Below are 25,617 nucleotides of genomic sequence, written 5' to 3' on the forward strand. Positions count from 1 at the left end.
TTTGCTTATGTCACCCTAGAGCTTAAAAGTCTAATAGTTCTCCACTCCCTCCCAAAGCTGGATAATAAAAGTAAAATCTCCCTTACAGAACATGGTGGGCCAGGTATGGCACCAAGTCCCCTCACACACACCTCGTATCCCCATTTTAAAGATGAAGCACCTGAGGGACAGCTAAGAAGTTTCAGTAAAGAAGCCATCCGGCAAATAAGTCTTACACTAACCACAGCACTACATTGCATCTCTATCTTTTATTTCTATTTTCCCCTAATCTCTTTTCATTAACTCTTTATTATGGAAACTTTCAGACACACATAAAGCTAGAAAGAGCAGCTGCGTAAGCCACCACACACTCAGCACCCAGCTTCGCCCGTCATTAACACACAAGCACCTTCACTGCATCCACACTCTCCCTCTCTTCCCGCCTCCCCTCAGGCCCACACTGGATTACTTTGAAACAAATCCTGAATATCATGTCCTTTCAGGTGTAAACACTTCAAAATCAATCTCTAAAATAGGTAACATGTCTAACTCTAATAAGGCTTCCCAAACAAACTAGTTAGCCTGGCTTCTGGAACCACCGGGGGCCGACTAACTAGATTGTCTCCGATTACAACCACACCCGGGGCCTACTCGGAGCCAGTTTTGCGAAGGGTGGTCCCAGAGTACCTGAATGAAGAGACTTTGGGGAGATTCTTAAAACTTCAAGTTACTGATCCTCACCTCCAGACGTTCTGTGTGAGAATTTCTGATAACGCCCAAGGATTCACATTTTTGACAAGCTTCCCCAGGTGACTGTTGCATACACTGAAGTCTGAGAACCTTAGGTACAAAGGCGCCCACATTTTCTGCACCTCCTTTTCTTGCCTTTAGTTATGGTATCCTTTCTTGAAACTGCTCCTTTTCCTTTACTACCTCCAACCAGTCACCACCCTTTTCCTAGCCCAGATATCAGCTCTTTCAAGAAGTCTTTTCCTGATTTCTCCAATAAAATAGTCTCCCCACCGTTGAACTCCCTTTACACCTTATTTCTCTTACATATCAAGCACAGCTACTGTGTTACTGTTTTTTACCCATTTATTTTATTTTGTCTATTAGATTATAAACTACTTGAGGACAAGGGACATTTTTAACACTTCTTTGTATCTTTTGCATTATGCTTTGCAAGAGTTAGCAATTATTAAATAATTCTAGAATTGACTTGCACTCTCCTATAATTTAGAACTTTAATTTCAAAGCTAATTATACAGTTTTTAAAAATATAAGTCAAAATTAATGTTCAAGTGAATGAATTCTTTCCCCATTTCCCATTTAGTCTAAAGATGCAGAAGTTAAGAAGAGCATTCCTAGATCACTATCATTAATTACATAATATGGCATTTTACTATTTTAATTTTTTTTTAATTTATTTGACAGAGATCACAAGTAGGCAGAGAGGCGGGCAGAGAGAGAGGGAAGGAAGCAGGCTCCCTGCTGAGCGGAGAGCCCGATGCGGGGCTCGATCCCAGGACTCTGGGATCATGACCTGAGCCGAAGGCAGAGGCTTTAACCCACTGAGCCACCCAGGCGCCCCGGCATTTTACTATTTTAAAAGGACATTAGGTGTTGCTTCCAGATCTGTTGGACTAAGATCCTACAGACAACCTCCTTGTAGAAAACTCTAAAACCCAGACGTAAATACAAAAAAGCGACAAGTCACAGGTCCTAGAGAGTAAAGAGAAGCAGAGGGACTCGGGTGGGTAGTTTGTGCTCACGTGAAGGGCAGATGGGAACTCTACAAGTGAGTTCCTATCTCTCCCAGCTTTTCACCTGAGCTGAGTAGAGTCTGCAAGGTGCACAAAGCTGCAGCAGAGGCAGGGAGAGGATCCTCAAACTCTATACCCAAGAACCACACACGGCTGTACTGAGACCAGAGCTGCTGCACAAAAAAAAAAATTTGAAGTTTAAGTGCTGCCCAAAAAAAAAAAAAAAAAAAAAAAAAAAAATTACCTACTCACACAAGGTAAATAATATTCATCAGAAAAAAATAACCAAATCCAGAATCTCTACCACTTCATGTTCATCACACCTAGAATACTATTAAAAATTACTTAACAAAGAAGCAAGAAAATGGAACACATTCTCAAAAAAAGAAACATCAACAGTCTGACCCAAGATGAACCAAATTAGGAACTTACAAGGGTTTTTTGTTTGGTTTTGGTTTTTTTTTTTTTTTAATTAAAGATTTTATTTATTTATGTGAGAGAGAGAGCACGTGTGAAAGCAAGAGAGCACAAGCAGCAGGAAGGGCAGAGGAAGAGAGAGAAGCAGACTCCCACTGAGCAGGGAGCCTGATGCGGGACTTGATTCCAGGACGCTGAGATCCTGACTTGAGCTGACAGGCAGACGCTTAACCCACTGAGCCACTTAGGCACCCACAGGGTTGTTGTTGTTGTTGTTGTTGTTTTGAATGACTACCTTAACTTCCTGAGGTTTGTATATTAAACAAAGCATCTTTAATGCAGAGTAGTGGGAAGTCTCAGCAGAAAAATAAATATAATAAAAAGGAAGAAAATAGAAAATTTAGAACTAAAATAGAGAATTTCTGAAACAAAAAATTACCTGGATAGACTTAACAGTCAAATTGACATGACAGAGGAAAGAACAAATGAACTTGAATATAGATCAATAGAAATTATCCATAGTGAAGAACAGAGATTTTAAAAAATTATCTAAAAATTAGTCTTGGTGAAATGAGAGTGGGAGAAAAACCATAAGAGACTCCTACCTATAGGAAACAAACTGAGGGTTGCTGGAGGGGGGGGTAAGTGGGTGATGGGCATAAAGGGAGGCACGTGGTGTGATGAGCGCTGGGTTACATGCAACTGATGAAACACTGACCTCTACTTCTGAAACTAATAATATACTACATGTTAATTAAATTGGATTTAAATAAAAAATATCTTTTAAAATAGCATCTTGAGGATCTCTTAGATGATATTAAAAGGTTAAATATATGTGTAATTGAAATATCAGAAGGAAAGGAAAGAGAAAATGGGGCACAGCATACCTAAAAGTGTCAAATCATCATGAAATGTGAGAGCTACAACTATTACTTAGAGTATGAAAAAAAAACATCTGTGGTATATAGTTAGGCAAAGATTTCTTAAAACAGGACACCAAAAGCACAAACTATAACGGATAAACTGATAAAAATGGACTACATCAAGAATAAGAAAGTTTGCTCTTCAAAAGACATAGTTAAAAAAAAAAAGGCAACTAACAGACTAGGAGAAAAATTTGGCAAAACATGTATTTTTTTAATAATTTTTAATTTTTTTTTATAAACATATAATGTACTACTAGCCCCAGGGGTACAGGTCTGTGAATCACCAGAAAGCATGTATTTTAAAAAGGGCATTATCCTAATTGTATACAGAATCTTTGCAATTCAATAATAAAAACACAAACACCCAATTTAAAAAGGAAAAAATGATTTCAACAGATATTTCACAAAAGAAGATATGTGCACAGCCAACAAGCACCTGAAAAAAAGCTGAATGTTACTAGGCACCAGATAAATGCAAATTTGAAAAATCACATATACCCACTAGAATGGCCAAAATTCAAAAGACTGACAACACCAAGTGCTGACAAGGATGTGGAAGAACTTAGAAATCTCTGAGGGATACAGATGGGCAAGATAAGAGCAACCACAGTAAGCAGAAATACCCTTTCTAATGTTATTGCTGATAACAATGGAAGATGGAACAGCCACATTCAAGGACAATATGGCCGTACCTTATACAGTTAAATGTGTAAGTGGCCACAGAACATGAAAATATGTGTCCACACAAAATTGTACGAGTCAATTACCCCTAACTTCCAAATATGTACAGCTGTTATTCAGAATAGCCCCAAACTGGAAGCAACCCAAATATCCATCGAGTGGTAAACAGATTTTTTTAAAAGGTGGTATATCGTAGAATATGAATAAATTTAAAGTAAGGTTATATATCATAGAATATGAATATTCTAGGAATATAGAATATTCCTCAGTAACAAAAATTGTCAGTGAAACTCAAAAACATTATGCTAAGTAAAAGAAGTCAAACACAAAAATCTACATACTGTATGATTCCATTTAAATAAAATTCTAGAAAAGGCAGAATCCTCATGGCAGCATCTCAGAGACTGCCCAGGGCCATGGGTGAGGAAGGAGGTGGAATGCAAAGAAGCATAAGGTAATACTTTGGCAGAGGGATCTATTTTATATCTTGATCTAGTGGTTGCTGCATGGTAATATACGATAACAGAAACCATCAACTGCACATTAAACTCATGAATTTTACTTTATGGCAATCTCATAACAAAAGACAAAGAGAATTTTTTTTTTTTCAAAAGAGCATAGAATTAAAACCAAGTATTTCGCACATTGAATTCAGCAGAGAGCCCAGTTAGATAATTCAGGATAACCCAAAGAAACTTAGCAGAACAGCTAGCCTTCCAAAGAGAATGACAGATCTATTACCAAAACTATCTGAAAACAGCATATCTGTTTACTGATCTGGCATTAAATTAAGCATTCCAATAAATGACTCTGGGAAGTAAAATGGGCTTGAATCAAATAAAAGAAAATGAAAACCATGTGTTTGCCCTTCTGGTCAAACAGTGACTGGGCAAGAAATAGCAGCAGAGAAAAACCTAGGAAAAAAAATTGGCACTAACTAACCAAAAAAAGGAATTTAATCTTCATAGCTAGTGACATTATATGGTAGAATTGGAAAATACACAAAACAATGTGTTTCAGGGACTTCAAAAATAAAGAGCAGTCAAAATTGGGATTAGAAATTATCTTTCAGAAAGTAATTCTTAATTAAGTGGTATACTCGAAAGACACATTCATTTCACTTTATATAAAAGAGATAAACACTGAATGATCATCTCAACCCTTTCATGTTTTAGATTTTCTTAATAACCTTATTATTTTAGAATAGTTCTAGATTTACAGGATTATTGCAAAGACAGTACAAATAGTTCTCATAAGCCCCACACTCCATGTGCCCTATTACGAATCTCTTACATTAGCGTGGTACATTATTCACAATTGGTGAACCAGTGTTAATATATTCTCACTAACTGAAGTCCATTCTTTATTAAGATTTCCTTTGTTTTTACTTAATGTCTTTTCCTGTTCCAGTTCCCACCAGGAAAGAACACTGCATTCAGTAATCATATTTCCTTGAGCATTTCTTGATGACGACAATTTCTCAGATTTGCCTTGCTTTTGATAACCTCGACAGTTTTGAGGAGTACTGACCGGCTATTTTGCAGAACCTCCCTCAGCTGGGCTTTGTCTGATGTTTTTCTCATGGTTAGACTGGGATTGGACTTCTGAAATATCTTTTGCTTCACTCTTTAACTCTTAAAATCACCATAATATCATATTAAAATAATTTGGATTATTATTCAGATAATCATTTCCATCTGATTAAAAATGAAAATGTCTGGGGCACCTGCCTAAATGTCTCAGATAGTTAAGAGTCTGCCTCCAACTTAAGTCATGATTTTGGGGTTCTGAGATGGGCCATGTCCAGGTCCCTGCTCAGCAGGAAGTCTGGTTCTCCCTCTGTCTCTGCCCAGCCCCCTACTGTGCTCTTTCATTCTCTCTCTGTCTCAAATAAATAAATAAAATATTTTTTAAAAATGAAAATGTCTAAAAGTATTCATGTTAGAGTATATGTATGTGAATTTAAGTAGATCTCAGTGAATTATCAATCATACTAAAGCTCTAAAATATAGTTATTATTTTATATACTCTACCTTATAAAAACCACATTAATAATTATTTTTAATTAACTGAGCCTCAAATTAGATACAGTAGTGAAACCACAGCTAGGCAAGCATAATTCCTAAACTTACAGAGGGTCATTTTTGATTAAGAGCTTTAAGTATTTTAAGGAACTAAATTATATATTTTGATATATTCTGTTCTAAATGGCAAGTGGATTTTAAAAAGTTAATTTCCAACTGGCTTTAAGAGATAAAAATATCCTTGAAATATGAGGAAAAACATGAACTCTTATTATTACCACCTTGATGATATAATTTATTAATTGTTACCCTTACCCTGTTCAAATTTAAGAAAGGAATGTAAAAGTGAACAGTTTAACACATGGAGGAAAGAAAAATTTACTCTGTTAGTAAAGCCACTGGATCAGTGACAGGTCCTTTTTCTCATGACACGAGGCACCTTATTCATGAGGGAAAAAGTCACAGGAATTTCCATGTCTGTCAAGCTCTGAACTTCAATCCACACTTTTACAAAATGTTTTGATCTATATGTCCCAGATTATTATTTGGCTTTAATCCTAAAGATAAGGCCAACAGAAGTTGGATGTGTTCAACACGCCAAGGAAAAATGTTACCTGACATGACCTTGGCAAAGGTGAACGAGCTCTAGTCTTTGGGGGTTAAACATAAACAGCTAGGCAGGTGGGCAAGCCCAGAACAGATTACCTACAAAAGTTACCAGCCTGTGTTCTTGCTAAGATGGTGTGCAAGTAATTTAAAGGAAAGGAAAAGGAAACAGCAAAGAAAACCGACTCAGCACAACATCCGCAGAAGACATCACATCCACCTGTCTGGTAGGTCAGTCACACAGGTCATAGACCCAAGCCGAGTTTCTGGGCATCCAAGCCAGCCTGAGTCTGCAGACGGCTTGGCTTCTCGTGGGGACTCCATACATTTATCAGAAAAACAAGTGAGGCATTGTCTTCACTAAAACAGCCCAGGTAGGCAGCCAACAGCATCTCAGGAAATGCTGGCAGCCCCTCAAACAGCCCCACAAAAGTTCTGTCTGCAAAAGCCAAGAAACCCACTGCTGTGTCACTGCTCACTTTCTTTTTCTTTTTTCTTTTTTTTTTTTAGGATTTTTTTATTTATTTATTTATTTGACAGAGATCACAAGTAGGCAGAGAGGCAGGTGGAGAGAGAGGGGAAGCAGGCGGAGAGAGAGGGGAAGCAGGCTCCCTGCTGAGTAGAGAGCCCAATGCGGGGCTCGATCCCAGGACCCTGGGATCATGACCTGAGCCGAAGGCAGAGGCTTAACCCACTGAGCCACCCAAGTGCCCCACACCGCTCACTTTCTGACTGCGACATCATCTGTAGGAGGAACAGGTCTCAGGACTGAGGTCGAAAAGAAGAAAGTCCCCTTTTAAGAATAGCCTTTCTCCTAATTTTCCTGTTTATCTACCAGCCTGCTTATATCTCAGCCCATAAAAGAAAACAAGTATAGCCTTTAAAGTCACCTTCCTCAGTGTCTGTACATTTCAAAGAACAGGGAGAGAAATCATCTAATCACAGAAGGTCAAATAAGAAAGGGACATGAGTTTTACCCAGTCCAACTACCTATCTGATTAATGAAGGGAAAACACAGGCTTCATCATGTCCCAGAAATTAAGGGCAGGATTTTTTTTAAGTTTTGATCCAGTTCTCCTCTAGTAAATCAGGATCAACCTTGAAGAAATGACATACCTGTCGAGAGCTGATATTTATAGGTTGTTTTAAAACAATCCACGTGACACTCTCAAGAAGAGGTGGGACTGTTAGGGAACCAGGATATGTCCAGTAGTCCCAGGATGGAGGAAGCAGAGATAATGGGTCAAAATTTGTGAATCGAGTTTGTTTACCCTGGTAGAGAAAAGAGAATTCCCACAAATTATAACGGGAGAGTTTGACACCGCCCTCAAAAAAAAAAAAAAAAAAAAAAAAAGCATCCAATGAAAGACCTTTGTGCTAGAATTCTTTAATTTGTGGAATTATTTAGTATCTGCCTTTGTATCTTAAAAAAAAGTTTCTGTCTTAACCTAAAAATGTTAGATGAAGTAGCACATTCCCTAGATTTATTTAAGAACACAAGATTTGTTTAAAGTGTGTTGCAAGTTTTAGATGCTGATTATGCAACACTCCAATACCAGAAACTAATCATGCATAGTTTTGTTAGTAATGATTTTAGGTAATTTAAGACCCCCTTTCATAATTTTCAAAAGGCAAATGGTAATAGGTTGATTCTGCTCTATTGATCAAGTATATTCCAAACCTGCTTCAAAGCAGATAGCATATGTTCCATCTGAACATATGTCTAAGTTATTAAAAGAAAGTAAGAAACTTCAGGAGAGAACAATGAATACATTAGTCATTAGCAAATAATATTTCATTTTACCTTTTCTTTAATAGAATCCAAAATGTCTGTAATCTTTTGCAGTTGAGAATTATGTTCACCAATCTGAAAGCACAACATTTCAGAAGAAATGGTTACTGTAGCAGAACCAGGTCTGGTTCACTCCATTTCAATAATTGGTTTTGAATTAAAAAACAAAAACAAACAAAAAAAAACTACGCCAGCCCAGAACAAACAGAGATTGTTCTATAATGAAGCTGCCTTTTACCTGCTGGCTTTATCATGCTAGAAGAATCTGAACAAGGTAATGTTACAGGTTCCTTGGCTGAATTTTAAGCTTGATTCCAAAACTAGTATTAATAGCTACATAGTTTTTCAGCTTTATGAATGTTTAAGATACAGGTTAACTTAAGAGAAAACTCCCTTGGGAAACTCTAACATAATACTATTCAACCAGATGTGACCTTCAGATCCTAGATCCAAACTGACTCTTGAGACATCAAAGCATTAAAAGAAAATATCTCCAGCAACACCTGGGTGGCTCAGTCAGTTAAGCATCTGCCTTTGGCTCAGGTCATAATCCCAGGGTCCTGGGATCCAGGGGGCTCTTTGCTCAGCGGGGAGCCTGCTTCTCCCTCTCCTTCTCCCTCTGCTCCTTCCCCTGCATGTGCTCTCTCTCTCTCTCTCAAATAAATAAAAGAAAAGAAAAAAATCTCCCACTTACAACCTAAAATGATTTAAGTTCCTGAACCAACATGATATATTATCAATGAGTAGAAATCATCATCAGAAAAATATATGTACCTCTCTTCATTATTATGGATGTCCTGAATCTAACTAAGCTTTTAAATCCTTCAGGATTAAAACATAATCTCTTGCCTCACTCGCATTCCACTGCCACCAGTGGACTTGGCTGCCAAAGGCAAGAAGCTAGCCGCTGCCATTCATCCCACCCTCCGTTCTGCCCTGTACTTCCCCCAGTGACAGTCCCAGCCCCAAGGGGTTACAACATTGCACAGAGTCAGTAGCAGAGCAAAAGCGCCGACCCTGCAAGAATGCGGTCACAGTGGGAGCTGAACGGCCCAATCCACCCACGGGGATTATAACAAGGACACTTGCTTCACCACGTGTGAATAGGAGACAAAGGAAAAGACAACAACAGTTTTTCAAAAACTGGTCAGCGTGTTTGAGACAACAGACCACTGTGGTAAAACTAGTGCTTCAAGATTCAGGAACTTGAACTTCACTCGGTCCTGTATCTCTAAATACTGTGTCATCAGAAAGAGCCTAGAATAAAGATTTCCTTCTCGAATCTCAGTTGTTACTCCTGCTACTATTGTTGTGGCTGCGGCTGCTGCTGTTTCTGTTCACATAAAAATGATCAATGGACGATAAGAGAAGATGTAAGACAATACTTCTAAGGTAGTTCTGGGCTGTTAGATAAATCATAAACTAAAACATAAATGTTTAATATAATTTCCAAAGGAAAACATTAAACTTAGAAGGAGTTTACTATTAAAAATGGTACGATTACATTTTCCATGACTGAAACTCTTTATCCAACATGGCTGAGGAATTATTTAAAATGAAATTGGTAGATTCTCACCTGTAAAAATACTCCCAAGACAGCTAGTCCATCTGGCTCATGAGCTGCCTCAACAAAGCTGGGGTATTTGTCTGAATTCCAATGAACAACATGGAGCTGAAAGGGACACAATTCAAAAAAAATGTTTTTAAATCCTTAAAAACATAAATGAAAATGAAATATTTATATAGATATTCTGGGTTTGTGCACACATGTGTATAATGTATTCTTCACAGAATCCTCCTTTTTGCTTTTGTCTAAAAGCCAAAGACAAGTACCATGGCCACTTGGAGTCTGTGGTATACTATAGGAAGGTCTACAGCACTAGTTAGAACATTCTGGAGCATCCTGCCAAGCCCTCTGGTCCAAGCAATCTCCAACCATTGCTCCTGAGTGACTTAAGGCTCCTCCCTAACCTTCCACGGGTGGAAATGCAACAGAGCAGCCTTAAGTCAGATCTCAGCTGGTAGCAGAGTCCAGGAAACAAGCTTAGGCTCACAGGAGGGGGGAGACGTCAACTGATGGTTTGTAGTAACAATCCTGCTGCTAAGGACAGTACTGATTGTTCTTGAAACTGCCTAGTCAGATGTTCATCTCCATACCCGAAGAATTTTTATGACTGGAAAAAGCAAATTCTCCTTAACAGAACTATCTTAAGCAGTATTCACACATGTGTTACCTTCTAGAATTATGTTCCAATCCTTTGCTGATAGCAAGTTTTAACGGGGACAAAGAGACTTTGTCTAGGAACAGGAACTAGGAATCAGGCACATCTGAGGGTGAAAATGAGAGGCATTTGGTGCTACTGAGGTGGGAGAAAGGAAAGAAGGGGAAAGGGAAGGAGTTGAAGGACCTGGAACTCTAGAAAATAGAAAATACACCTACTTCACAACTCTGCCCTCTTGCAAGTAGCGTCCTGCAAAATCCAAAGGGGTCCTAAAAGTTCTGCGACTGTACACAGTACCGTGTCCCAAACACACAAACAACCGTGAAAGACAACTGTGAAAGAATAACAGTAAGGCAGAAAACCACCCTGGGGAGATCTTCAATCCTGATTAAGGGGAAGAACACACTACAATAGACACCAAAGGGCAATGTGCCACACTCAAAACAATTTGGCCATGATCATGAGCATGCCATGCTGTCCAAGAACCCCTGTACGAAGGACTGACCTCAGATACAATCTCCTTTCAGTGAATCCTTTGGGCACCTCAGGGGGGAAACACATATGAAGGGCTTCATGCGCAAGTCACCTTTCTAGCTGTCTCTTAAAAGAGAGAACTGAGTATGTTCAAAGTCATGGTTTTAATCCCATGCTTTAAATATAACTTCCTATTTTATAGGCAACTAATATGGGGGAATTTCTGGATAAATAAGAATTATCACAACCAGTGAGCTACAAAACTATGAAACACTCCACCATTCATAAACAATCAAGGAAGGCTGTGGGATATACAGATCGAAAATACAAAGGTGGATCCCTGCGGTACCATGTTCTAAGCTGGTGTGAGATAGCTGGAGGAGGAACGAAACCTGGAAAACACTGGATGATGAAACAGAATTCATTTGGCTCACATGAGGTAAAGACATTCCACTCTAAGGGAGGGGCTGAAAAGAACATTAAAATTGTTTTAAATGGCTCTGTGCCAATCTATCAGCTCACTTTGTAAGAGATGACACCAAAGAAAGAAAAAGAAGTGAAATGATGTCTTTAGGTTCACAACTGATTAGAAAAGGAATATGTAACTAAAGAGAAATGAATCTATATATCCTTTTCTTGGTTAAAAAACAGCAATTATTTATGGGTGCCTGGGTGGTTTCAGTCAGCTAACCATCTGCCTTCAGCTCAGGTCATTATCTTGGGGTCCTGTGATAGAGACCAGTGTTGGGTTCCCTGCTCAGCAGGGAGACTGCTTCTCCCTCTGCCCCTCCCCCCACTTGTGCTCCCACTCACTCTTTCAAATACATAAAATTGTTTAAAAAAAATAAAAAACAACAGCTATTTAGAATATTATGGGAAACTAGAGCAAGAAAAATCTTTTTTTTTTCCAAGTCTTTCTCTCTCCCACACACCTTGCCTAATTAGCACCAATAGCTTCAGAGGGACTGATACCACTTGTATTAGCATTCATATTTGTTTTTGCAGGGTTTGGGAGTTTCTTTTTAAGATTTTATTTATTTATTTGACAGAGGGAGAAGCAGACTCCCTGCTGAGTATAGACACCTCCTCCCCCAACATGGGGCTCAGCACCAGGACCCTGGGATCAGGACTTGACCTGAAGGCAACCACTTAACCAACTAACCCACCCAGGTGCCCCACCATTTGTATTTGAATTAAAACTCAAACAAATAACAAATTCGCATTTCCAGACCAACAATGACAGCTTCAGTGATTTAAGCAAATGACAAGAACTCATAGCCACAACAAAACTGGAAATGAGAAGATTCTTCCCTATTAGAAATAATCTTTTTTTTTAAAGATTTTATATATTTATTTATTTATTTATTTATTTATTTATGAGAGACCAGGAGCACAGGGAGGAGCAGAGAGAGGGAGAGAGAATCTCAAGGATACTCCGTGCTGAGGACCCTGAGATCATGACCTGAGCCAAAATCAAGAGTCTGACCCTCAACCACTGAGCCACCCAGGTACCCCAATAATTTCTAAATTATACTATTATTCAACTTTAGCATTTTAACTGCATACTATTGATACGTAAATTATGTTTAACCTGCCAAAAATCATCATTAATATTAAAATTATAGTTTTACTATCAACTACATATTTAATATGCTTATTATATAATCTGTACAAACTGTAATCAGATGAAGTTTTAAATAGGGAGTAGATTATTAGCCTACTTTTTATAGACACACAACTCTTAGGGTAAGGTTTTTCCATGATTTAGAACACTTTAATCTCTCTCTATAATGTCACCAGTCATGAGATTAGACTCAAAGTTAAATTTTTATATGGTACACTCTAAATGTTTTCTTCCTTTCATTTCTTTTCTTTTTCTTCTTCTTTTTTTTTTTTTAAGTGGGTACAACTCAATGACAATCATGAAGTTAGGTACAAAAGTGGCGGGAAAAACTAATTAAGAATCATTTCTACAGCTGAGCACAAAGGGATTCTTTTTAACCTGAAACCAAATGTGATTCCCAAATACCTCCATCTCCAGCCTGGACATCTTCCTTAAACTCCAGGTCTGTACCTAATGGCCTTCTTGAATGTGAGCCTAGAATACTAATGGACACCTCAAACTTGATGTGTGCTCAAGAGAAAGTCAGCTTCTCTCTGCAACCTGCTCCTTCCTGTACTTGCTCATCTGAGTAAGTGGCAGAAAGATCCTCATGTTTGCACAAGCCAAAGTCTTAGGAATGTTTCTAGATTCCTCTTTCTTCTTCCTTCAATCTTGCTACCCTTTTCATTGGCAAGTCCCACGGATTTTCTTTCCCAAACATATCCCGGACTCACCTAGCTCTCTTTACCTCTACCACCTCCATAGACCAAACCACCACCCTTGCTCCTTTGAAATACTTCCATAAACTTCTAACTTGTCTCCCCGTTTCAACATTTGCCTGACATCTTTTCCACACAGGAGCAAGTTATACTTTATAAAATATAAAGTAGAACAGGACATTCCCCTGCCCAAAACCTTCCATTGTCTTTATCTCAATACATCAAGGATAAATTCCAAACTTCTCACCATGCCCTACAAAGCCCAACAAGACATGGCCCTTGCCTGCCTCTCTAGGACACAACCTATAACCTCCTCTCATTAATTCCAATCCCAGAAGCCAAAGCCTTTCGCTTCCTAAACGTGCCAACTTCATTTCTGCCTGAGATAATCTGTATTTGCTGTTAAGCTGTATAGATTTGGTGAGAAGCTGTACAGATTTTCTCATGGTGAGTTTTCCTATTTAATCATACTACCAGATCCCATAGTATTGTTCCTAACAAAGAATTTATCATATACCATTTACTTATGTGTTTATTGTCTACTTCTAACACCCCATCAATCCTGAGGTCTGACCCAGACTTCCTCATTCTCCATCAGCATTCCTATCTCCCACCGGAAACAAGGATCCCCTCCTCCCCCTCTCTCTCAAACCTAATCAATCAACAAATCCCACCAAAGCTGCACTGGCCACCAGCACTCCAATTAACTGCGCTATCATCTATTCCCGGAACGTCCCGCAAAGCCTCCTCCTCGCTGACTCTCCTTATCCACTCCTGCTTCAACCCAATTTATGCTCAAACTGTAGCATGAATATTTTTAAAATGCACATATGATCACTTCACGATTCAAAGCCAGTTAATGGCTTCCCAACGCACTTAGAATTAAGTTCACAAGACTTACCATGATTGATCTTTGTAAAATCAGGCCCTCCAGCCTTTCCAACTTTACCTCTGGCATCTCTCCACTTCGTTCTTTGTGTGCTAATTCCACTGGTCACTCTGTTCTTCCAACATGTGACTACCCACCCAAGTCCTCACACTTGAGTCTAGGCAGGGCCCCTGCTGTCTCTGCCCTTTGCCTGGCTCACTCCTGCTCATCCTTCAGGTTTAGGGTTGAGGCCTCTTCCCAGGGAAACATTCCCTGGCTCATCCTTACTTCCTTCCAGCACGAGTAAGCTGGACAAAGATGGGCAACAGGGTGGGGTCACGATGACTTCTTAAAGAGTGAATGATTCATGAACAAATAAACAAATAAAATAAAAAAAAAAAACAGCCTTAAACACATATTAAAGAATATACGAAACTCTAGTCAAAGCTTTATCTGTTTCGAGAAGGAAAGTCTACGAAGATGTCTCTTGTTCTGTAGGCAGGACTCTGAGCCTCTGGAAAATTTCAGGATAGGACTGCCCTTTTCAAGAAACAACTTGCCAGCTCAGATAAAACCTCTCAAAAGTATACTTTCAAGTTTATGACACTAGAAAGTATAACTATAAAGCAATGTGACTAAGTTTTTTTTTAGTTGCTTAGAAAAATTACAAAGCAGTAATCCAAAACCAGCTCAATCCCCACAGAAACTTTCAGATTTAGAAAAACGTGTTCAATTCAGAACACAAACTTCAGAAAGCAACATGAAAACTATTCAGCAGATGATATAAACTGAGGCACCACACAGATTCAGGAGCCCCACTTTCTATATTCTTGGCATCTTTTATCCAGTACCATGGAACACGTTGGATATACAATTTATTCCCTCCTGAAAACAGAGCGGGTCCCATATCCTGAGCAATTGGCCTCAAACAAGTGTTTTAAGTAGACAAATAGATGTTTTGGTTGATAAGCTCAAAGAATAGATGTACGTGTTAATGGAAGAGCAAAACTGGAAAGCTCTCTTGGCTGGATTTCTCTCAACAGCAGAACTATAAAGGAGTGTCTCAACTCCACAGCTTAGTAGCCATGAGAAAATGAAGAAAAACTTTACTTGCCTGGTAATGCTCTGTTTCACCTAGACAACTCATAAGCCAAATTACTGTCACTTAAAAAGCTTTGGTTGCATCACACAATAATTCACTCTCATCTCATGGAAAAGTTGAGTGTTAGCAATATTTAACAGTATTAAAACTTAAAGTATATTATGCTTTGTCATTTAACAGAGGATTAGAAAAAGTAGAGTAGTATTAATGAATTTAATTACAAAGGAATAACTTCTCAATTTAAAAAAAAAGTCAACGAATGCTTTATTGCATTATGACTTCAATAATTAACAGAGATTCCCTTTTATACCTGTAAATATAGAGGTACGGTAGAGTTTAGAAGAGTTCGTGTCTTTGTTTCTTTTCCCTGTAAGGAACTTTGCCATTTAATATCACTTCTACAAAATATGATATTAGTATACACCTGTGTCTGGACCAAATAAGTACACAGTTGGGCCCAAATCAAATGTCTCTTTCTCTGCCTTCTCCCTGGACTTTCAGGAAACACAACAGATATTCTAGAAAGAGTTTATAAGTTGGTATCAGACAGACGTGAGTTTAAACCCATCTCAACTGCTTCCTAACTGAGTAAGTTATTAATCTCTCCAAACTGGCTGTTTACTCATTTCTAGAAGGAGCACAATAACCCTAATCTCCCAGAGTTGGTGTAAGGCTCAGAAGGACCACGTTTATAGCTCTCATACTGATAAGCTCTCCTATTGATGGAATAAAGCAATATCAGACACTGATTCCTAATTGGCTCAGGATCAATTTGCAGTCAAGAGAGTTGTCAGCTGGGTTCCTTATATCCCACCACCGAGGAAACCACTGAATCATGAATATGTGTCCGACGGCTTACCTCTGCAGCATATCTCACTCCATCCACCACGTGTTCAGAGCCGTGATCATCAGCAGACCCCCAGTGAAGGTGAAACTGTCGCAAGCGGTAGCTTCCAGTGAGAGGACCCCCACGCAGAACTAAACGCCAATATATTTCAAATTGTTAGCAAGAAGAAAATATTTACACATGCCACTATAATCCACATCATCTCCCTGAATTATTCAACATGTCCATGTCCACCAAGGAATATTTTTACAAATGTGTCATTCAGTTTGCAGACAGGCATACAATTTTTAGGTGTACAAGGAATGAATACAAACATTTTAAAAGGTTGGAGAGTCCACAATACAGATTTTTATGGGACATCTGGGAAATCACAGTGGTTTGGAAAGTAGAAGAAATTAGGAGTTCCTAAAGTAAAGAATGAGTATGTTTATTGGTGGATGTCAGCCTCTCTGAATAAGGATGTGATATGTCAAGAGGGCCAATTTGAACTTGGGGAAGTAGCCCAGAAGCAATGGTTAGAGAACAGGTTCCAGCACTGAGAAGACTGCTCTTACTCTGTGATCTTGTATCAACTCTAACTTCAAAGCTATAGTTTTCATGTCTGTCACCTCAAAATACTAAGGCTCCCTCCTCCTAATGCTGTTTTGAAAATAGAAGAAAAGTTGAATACAAAGAACTTATCACTGCCTGGTACACAGCCCATATACTGGACATGTTAGCTATATTACTATTCTATTGTTTTTAGGATGACTACAAAAAATTGGCCAAGAAGCCCATCTTCTGTACTTGAATTCTAACTTCCCACGGAAACCTGGAATACAGGGCAAAATTAACTCTTTTTTTGGCAACAGAGTCATATCTTAAGTATACAGAAAACTTCTTAACAGAAAACATAGCTCTAAACTGTCTCCTCCTAATTAATTTTTATTGGGCATGCTTAAAAGATATGGGGGGATAAGAAAGCATTGGGTGTTCAGTATACCATACGCATTACTAATCTCCCATCAACACCTGACAGAAGTGTTAGATTGTGAGCTGCAGCCTTAATAATAGTTTGATTTAAATGACCCTCCTCTTCAGAGATTTCAGATAGGGAAACAGAGATACAGAGTTAGAGAAATCTCAAAATTGTCAGGAATGCTCCATCTTAGATAAGAAAAAAAAAGATGTTATGGGGCTCCTGGATGGCTCAGTCAGTAGAGCATGTGACTCTTGATCTTAGGTCGTGAGTTCAAGTCCCATGTTCCACAGGGAGACTACAGAAGCAAAAGATGTTAAGGTGTATCACGTGCAGTTTTCTACACATGGCAAGGGGAAAAAGGGAAAATACATTTGTTTAAAGCACACCCTTCGTTGAGCTTTACTGTGGGAGAGAAATGATTCAGACTGCTGTCTGTATTAACAAGTACAACTGAACTCATTTCCTCCTTACTCAATTTGACTCAGGCGAAGTTGAACATCAATGATGAAGAGTTAGTGTGGTTGGGATCAGCAAACATGGGAATAGTCCCAGATCAGCTACTGAATTATGTGATCTTCCAAAACTCACTTAAGCCTCTGTGGGCATCAGCTTTTTTGTCTCTATTTGTGTTCGTTTGTCTGTTTTTAATTAGGAGATTGGACTGATGCTCCTTAACTTCTATAATTATCAAAATTACCAAGGAAAAATACTGAACATGTGCAATAAAATTTGGGAGGATGTTGAATGACTGGAGGTTTCTTTAGACTATTTGGATCCAGATTTCTTTACAATAAAGATAGCTATTTCCAAAGACCTCTGAAAAATAAAAGAGAAGCATTTATATCAGACTCGAGGGCTTGCTCTTTTGTTAGTTGCACTGTTACAAACAGAGTAGTTTTACTGCTTTGAGTCTCCCACTAACAGTGTTCATGAGGGCAGAAACTCTGACTGGGTCCCTGCTGGACCCATCACCTAAGCATGGTAACTATCACAGAGCAGATGCATGATAAATATTTGATGAATGAATGAATAAAATATTTGATCTGTCTTTAAACAAGCAGTCAAAGATGATTCACAGATAAATTAATTTAAAAGGCACATTTGCCTAAGTGACTCCATTCAGCATGGATGCAATGGCATTCCAAATGAAATCATTTTTTAAAATTTTTCCTTTTTTCTTTATTTTAATTCCAGTTAGTTAACATATAGTGTGGTATTAGAATTCAGTGATTCCCCACTTACATATAACACCCAGTGGCCGTTACTTCAAGTGCCCTCCTTAATGCCCATCATCCATTTAGGACATTCCCCCCATCCTCCCCCCCACAGCTTGTTCTCTGTAGTTAAGAGTCTTTTATGGTTTGCCTCTTTCTCCGTTTCCATCTTATTTTTCCTTCCCTTCCCCTATGTTCATCTGCCTTGTTTCTTCAATTTCACATATGAGTGACAGCCTGTGATAATTGCCAAAGAAATCAACAATTCTATTGTCCTTTTTTCCCCCCTTACTGTAGCATAATAAGAGCTGAGCTGAAACAAAAAGTCATTCCCTCACAGATAAAAAGCAGATTAGAGTAATCAATGTGGAATAAACTTTGGGAGAAGATGCAAACAAGCTGGCTCAAGAGAAAGAAAGTGATATCAAAAACACACAGGGTTAGGGAAACATCCAAGAATCATGGTTGATCTCTGGAAAGCCTACTCAGAATCCAGGGTTTAAAGCCAGATTAGCATAGCTCTGCTAGTTAAGCAACAAAGATTGCCTTACACTCTATATATCTTACTCCACATGTGAGTGTTTCATCTACAATATCCAAACTGGGACCATAATCAGCAAATGTCTACTTATGAAGGAAGACATTCTCTTGAAGCAGAGCTCTTTTGAAGAAACACGGGTTGGGGAAAAGTGAGTCAAAATATTAAGGTGAATTTATCACTGACTTTGAGATAGTCTGTAAGAAAATAATGAAACTATAGTATGAAATGAATACGGGCAACAAAAATTATTCTTAGGGAGAATGACTTCGTGTTTTCAAGGGTCAAATCATTCATCTTCCTCTGCAACTGAGATGAGTAAATAAATATTATTATCTCCATCTTATATGTGAAAACGAATAATCATTTCTCCAAAATCACCCTTGGTATACATGTCCACTTATTCTTTCATTCAGAATTTTTCTTAAGTCTATTCCAAATAGAATACTCATATAAGAGGTCTACAGAGATTAAGAAACCTGAGTTAAATGCCATCAAAGTTTGGGAAATTTTTAATATCTTAGTAAAAGGGTCCTTGTCATTTGTGATATGCTGCAAAGACCAACAATGTTGTGAAACTAGAAATGTATATGTTACTCCCTTGAATTTGACTTTGTTAGAAATTTGCTAACCTTACTTATTTCATGAAACTACACTGTTGTCAGTGGCCTTAAATGATAAGCAAGGCTTGCAACAAAATCAGAAAAAAAAAAAACATTTAATAATTAACACACTTGTCTATGCATGTATTTACTGCCTATCCCACCAGCATACAAACTCTTTTAAGGCAGAATCTCTCTTGTTCTTTTTGTATCTTCAGTGCCTAGGACAGTGTCTGCATCAGTAAATATCACTAACAGAAAATAGGAAAAAGACCTCATCTGTAGAAGCACTTCTCCATAGACTTTGGTTTATAAGGTGGGCCCTGAGTAAATGACCTAGGAATTGCTAAAGAACATGTTCTTATGACTCTGAATCTAATGAAATCGCTGTGTGGTAAACAGTTCTCTGAAGTAAAGCTATGTGAACAGCACATCTCTATTTTGCTTGAATCTAGGAAAAGAGGAACCAAACAGCACAAAACTGTCAGGATTGTACCGTGAGAGAGAAAGAGACCAAGGCTATAAATGTTTCCGGTCCCCGGGGCCTGAATTCTTTATGGAACCAGGAAAGTCTTCATTCAATCTGGCTTCTTTTGTTCTGAGCATATGCACACCACGTTACTCTCTCATTGCTCATTCATTCAATGATTCTGAAGAGCTTACTTATGGGCCTGTGACTGTGTTCAAGGCTAAGTAAGTATGGGATGCTGAGTAAAGTCATCCCTACCCTCAAGGAACTTACAGTCTAGTGAAGGAAATGTCATTACACAAAAGCTTTGTAATGTCTACACTGTCACAAATCAGCAATTCCATTTCCTGCAGATCTGGGCTTCTGGGAGGGATCACACAACTAAGATATCCTTCCCCCAGATCTTTTTCTGTTTTGTTTTGTTTTCTTTTCTTTTCTTTTCTTTTCTAATGCATAACTTCAGATCTTGTGAATTTGGTTGATTTCACGTAGTTACCTAGAACAACATAACTAGAACTTGATAACTAGACTGAACTGAGAAATTAATAATTTCTAGAGATGAAAATTAAAGAATAAACACTGAACTCATCAAGTCACTGGTATTTCTAGGAGGCCTTTCTTAATGAGAAATCAGCTTCCTTTTGATATCTTTAAAAAATTTCAGCACAACATATCTCAGATATGGTAAGGATACAGACCTGTTATGTATTCTGTGTTATTAGTAGTAGTTATTAATAGCTGTTAAGTGCTTACTATATGCCAGGAACTCTCACTTATTAAAATAAAAAATTAGTACAACAGCCTTTAAAAATTAAATATTCAAATAAAGAATAATCCACTAATACTTAGGTGTCAAATGGTAAGTATTAATTGATTTCTGGTGGTTTGTAATTTTATTGGGACTTCACCTATGTAGACTAACGTGTCCTGTACCATAATGCCATATCAATTTTCTATGTCCTCCAGGAAACATCATACCAAAAAAAAAAAAAAAAATGTTAACTGAAACACACATTTACTGAGAACCTATTATGTGCAAGGCACCATACTAGACAGATGAATAAGACAAAGCTATTGCCCACAGGGAGTCTTCAGCTGAGTGGGAAGAGAACCAACCAGCAGTTACAATGCAATGTGGGAAGTTCTGTGATAGGACAAGTCTGAGGTGCCACAGGGAGAGTTGTGGGGCCAGTCAGGTGAGATTCCCAGAGCCGAGATCCTGTCTGAGTACGGAAAGCCCAGAAGCTACAGTGAAAATGCCCTTGTCTTTCCTTACCAGATTATTATTTCTCCTCTACCACAGCCAACAGGCCTTCTTCCCCCAGAATTTCATATCCTCCTGCCCCCTTTTTAATTTTTTTAAGATTTTATTTATTTATTTGCAGAGAGAAAGAGAGCACACAAGTAGGCAGAAGGGCAGGCAGAGGAAGAGAAAGAAGCAGCCTCCCTGCTGAGCAAGGAGCCCGATGCGGGACCTGATCCCAGAATTCTGGCATCAGGACCTGAGCCAAAGGTAGACACTTAACCAACTGAGCCACCCAGGCGCCCCTGCCCCCTTTATAAAGGACTATTAAAATTCTAATGGGTGACGCACCAGAGGTTAACCACACGGAATGCAACTTCCCAGACAAAGAAGCCCTACAAGGACCATGAGGAAGGTTTCATGTCTGTGGTTTCTTGATTGGTGGGATTCAGAGTTAATTTTGGTCAAGAATGTCTTCTTTACAAAATGGAAACTGTTTTCTTCAAATCAAAGTGGTTTGCTACAGAAAGTATCTTTGTGTTTTTTGTAGTTTACCAAAGAAAAAGAAAAGCTAACAATTTATTTTAACTATAGTGGTTTCTACTTTTTCACTGATTTAATACCCAGAATAACCATGAAACATTCTCTTTTATCTTGAGAAAAAAGAATGAGAATCATGACCCATATTTATGTAGTTTCTGTCTCAGAGGGTACTAAGTACTTCACAGACATTTCCAATTAACCCTGGTAATTTCACTGTGATCTAGATAAGAGAGAAACCTTCACACCGGGGAGAGGGCACACATTACCAATCACAGACACAGTGTCAAATCTGGAAACACAAACAAACTGATTCCCCTGGGTTAACCCAAAGTAGAGGGAAAACAGGAGGACGAGGGAAAGATACAGGGAGAAAGAGGAAGAGAGAAGGAGGGGGAGGAAGGAAAAGAGAGGGAGAGAGAAAACCTTAGTCATCATCAAATAAATTAGAGTAGGAATTTTTTATGACTAAGGCAGCTCACATTTATAAATAAAAAACTTTGGGGTGTCTGGGTAGCTCAGTCGGTTAAGCATCTGACTTCTTGGTTTCAACTGAGGTCATAATGTCAAGGTTGCAAAATCAATCTCCACACTCAGCAGGGAGTCTCCTCGAGATTCTCTCCCTCGCCTTCTGCCCCTCCCCCCACTCATGAGTTCTCTCTCCCTCTCTCTAAAATAAATCAATCTTAAAAAAAAAAAAAGCTTAAAGCTTTAGATGAAGTACAATTAATCACTTCTTACTCTAAAACTAGGAGTGGATAGCCTCAAGTTTTTATGTTTGAGATATATACAGTATCAAACTATGATTATGGGTGGTATAAACTTTATACTCAGGAAGCTTGGACTATTTACAATGTACCCATCAACCATATCTACTAATACAATTTCATAAAACTGAGGGGTGAAGACAATTAAATATAGTATATAAAAAGCGAGTTCCCCTCTCCCCACCGCAAGTTAAAAATACCACGTCTTAATCTTTCTTTGTGCATTTTTCCTCAATGCACTGATGAAAATACATCTTCTATGAATTTGACATATATGAGAAATTTTGTGGGCTTATAATTTTTGCTAATGATATAGTATCACATAAATACAGAATATTATTACTAACCTAAATCTGACTTAATGAATAAATCTTCTTCCAATTTAGGATTTTTATAATTTAACTATATTTTTCATTAATAGACCAAATACAGCATTATCCTAATATTAGACTAAAAAATAATTTGTCAGAAGCCTTAAGAAGTATTACAAAATTTGATTCTCTCTAATCTTCTCTCTCATCCAAACTTTAAACTGGATATCATCCATTCCTTGGGAGTTGATAATGCTTGAAGGAGGATTAAATGTTCATTTTAGGGAAATTCTCTCTTTCTACTTCATCTAGCTACCAAATTAACAAGTAAACTAAAGTTTTATTTGGTTGGTCCATGACTTATTCACAGTGTGAAAGACATTATCCTATGAAACAGTCTAATAAAACTTTTATTTAGTTTTCAGTTATTTTTTATTTATATTATATTATTATATATATATATATAATATATATATTATATATTATATTTCAGTTTTAGTTATTCCAGCAAAGTAGTGATAAGAAACACACAATCCATAGGTATTTTAAATATGAAAGATAAGAAATCATAATCATCGAAGACCCTCATCTCCCACCAAAAAAAAAAAAAAAAAGAACCAACCTGATTTGTCCTCTGTGTCATCAAAGTCAACACTGAAGGAATGGCCACTATTACTGATGATTTTGGCTGAGTTTGCATCATACTTGATACTAAGAGGTCGCAGGGAAGAGTCATATTTCACTTCCTTGGTTTTAATCTCAATCGGAGATTGCTGATCCCCATCAGCAATAGGGAAAAATTTATTCCAATGAATAGGACCTTAAATATATAGGGCCAAAAGAAAAGAACTAATTAAGTTACTTCTTTTACCAAACAAGTGCACTGTGCTCCAGTTGAAGGAAAAACACATTAGATCATCATCTTCAGGGCCTTTATATCTAATTTTTTTTTAATAAGACTAGTTGCTTTTATTACGGGTATGAAAACCTCCTGGTTTGCCTTAATTCATTTGCAGCATTCAATTAACCCTTATGGACAAAAAGCATGTAAGTTTTAAAAAGTACTTTCTAGGGATGCCTGGGTGGCTCATTAAGTTAAGCATCCAACTCTTGGTCTGGTTCATGATCTCATGGGTCATGAGATTGAGCCCCATGTCTGTTGGGCTCCCCACTCAGCAGGGAGTCTGCTTGAGATCCTCTCCCTCTGCCTCTCCCCCACCCTCTGCACACACGTGTGCTCTCTCTCACTCTCTCTCTCTAAAATAAGTAAATCTTTAGGGGAAAAAAAGTACTTTCCAAAGGTACCTTTCTACCAAACTACAAACAACAGCACAACTCATCACTGAAAACAATGAGATTCCGTTTCAGCTCCAAGAATGATCTGTGGTAGCTCCAGCGGTCAACAAGTTCATGGGATGAAAGAAGTAATGGAACTGAGAAAGCTGTGTAGCAAAAAAAGGGTTCAGTTCTATTCCTATTTCTTTCTTCTATCACTCACTGTTGTCCTCAGGTGTCACCCAAGCCTCACTCAGTTGCCTCTGATGTGCAACAGGCACACTAGGAAATATGTAAATTTTTCATAGAGCATAATCCAAATAAAACAGCTGCACCACATAAGGAAATGTAAGATTGTTGATTATCTTCAGGGGGGTCAGGTAACAATTTCATTCTTTCTTTCTACATTTCAGAAGGGCCTTCTGAGGTTATTTTGCCAGTGTTACATTTGAATTCCTACACAAGGGACAACTGTCATCCTGATCCTCTACTCAAAAAGTCAAAATTGCATCTAGTTCCCAAGCCAGATATACTTGGTAAACTGACATGAACCAATAAGCGGGCAATTCCCACTCTTCATTTCTCTGGGAGACTTGATTCAAGTTCTGCCTCCCCAAATCAAGGGCAAGATTGTAGCTTCAAGTAACCTCTAACTCATTTCAGACGTGAGTAGTCACTTTATAGGTTAGAGGCTCTTCTTGTCTACTATGCCTGCAATTCACGCAATAACCGCCAGGGCGACAGAGCACAGGGCTACTGACCAAGCTTCTCCCTGTTGCACTAGATTTCTCTAACGTTCAAGTACTTATTAAAATGACATAGCATGACAATTAAACATTTGTTACTGACAACAACAACATTTTTTTAAAAGTTTTTATTTTTTGTTGGAGAGAGAGAAAGAGAGAAAATATGAGTAGGGGAGGGGCAAAGAGGGAGAAGCAGGCTTCTCACTGAGCAGGGAGCCAGACATGGGGCTTGATCCCAGGATACTGGGATCATGACCTGAGCCAAAGGAAATAGCCCAACCAACTGAATCACCCAGGCGCCCTACAACAAATATTTTTTAAAGATAAGATTTAGAATGACATTTCAAGAAATGCAAATACATCACAATTATCACCAGCTTCAATCTCCAAACCTAATGCTCCATATTACTCTTCAATTTTGCAAAGGAGAAAGCTTATGCTCTTTCCTTCGCATATGTTTCAGGTATAAAAAGTCAGAGCATGACTATGTAACTATACACACAACTTAAAAGCTCTTCTCTTACGAACTGACACTTTGGACTTCAAAGCAACTTGAACATCAAAAGCCCTTGCCTACAACTTATTACAGAAAAAGCATTACGTTTCCTGATTTATTAAGTACTCCAGTTTACCTTTCTAGTACTTTCTCTGTGCAATCTAGTCCTTGCTTTAAGTGAAAAAGTTTTCCTATCTCACTGTCACCAAGTATGGTTTAACCTGATAAGAATTAGATTTTGAATATGTGATGCATATATCACAAAATGTTGTTGACCTTTTTCTTTCTCTTCCTAATTCCTTTACTCTCCTATTGCCAATCCTTTATAACAAGAATATGTTAAAAGCGGAGGCAACCCAAAATAAAATAAAAATAATCCCACTTTGCATAAATTATTCAATATCATCTATTAACCACCATAGTTTAACCACC

At 38.1% G+C, this 25,617-nt stretch overlaps 1 protein-coding gene across 1 annotated transcript in view; it reads right to left on the minus strand.

The window, feature by feature from the left end:
- Positions 1–25,617, minus strand: part of LOC111146666 (carbonic anhydrase 13) — a 32,759-nt gene that overhangs the window by 4,957 nt on the left and 2,185 nt on the right. Inside the window, exons 2-6 of the mRNA XM_022502312.1 lie at positions 23,291–23,488; positions 16,036–16,154; positions 9,765–9,860; positions 8,201–8,263; positions 7,513–7,668 (exon numbers count right to left, since the gene is read on the minus strand). Of these exons, the coding sequence (XP_022358020.1) occupies positions 7,513–7,668; positions 8,201–8,263; positions 9,765–9,860; positions 16,036–16,154; positions 23,291–23,488 (632 nt within the window). The remainder of the gene's footprint in view (positions 1–7,512; positions 7,669–8,200; positions 8,264–9,764; positions 9,861–16,035; positions 16,155–23,290; positions 23,489–25,617) is intronic.

Source organism: Enhydra lutris, unplaced genomic scaffold (genome assembly GCF_002288905.1).
Source record: "Enhydra lutris kenyoni isolate GAN:26980312 unplaced genomic scaffold, ASM228890v2 scaffoldscaffold14, whole genome shotgun sequence".
In the NCBI taxonomy this organism is placed as follows: domain Eukaryota; kingdom Metazoa; phylum Chordata; class Mammalia; order Carnivora; family Mustelidae; genus Enhydra; species Enhydra lutris.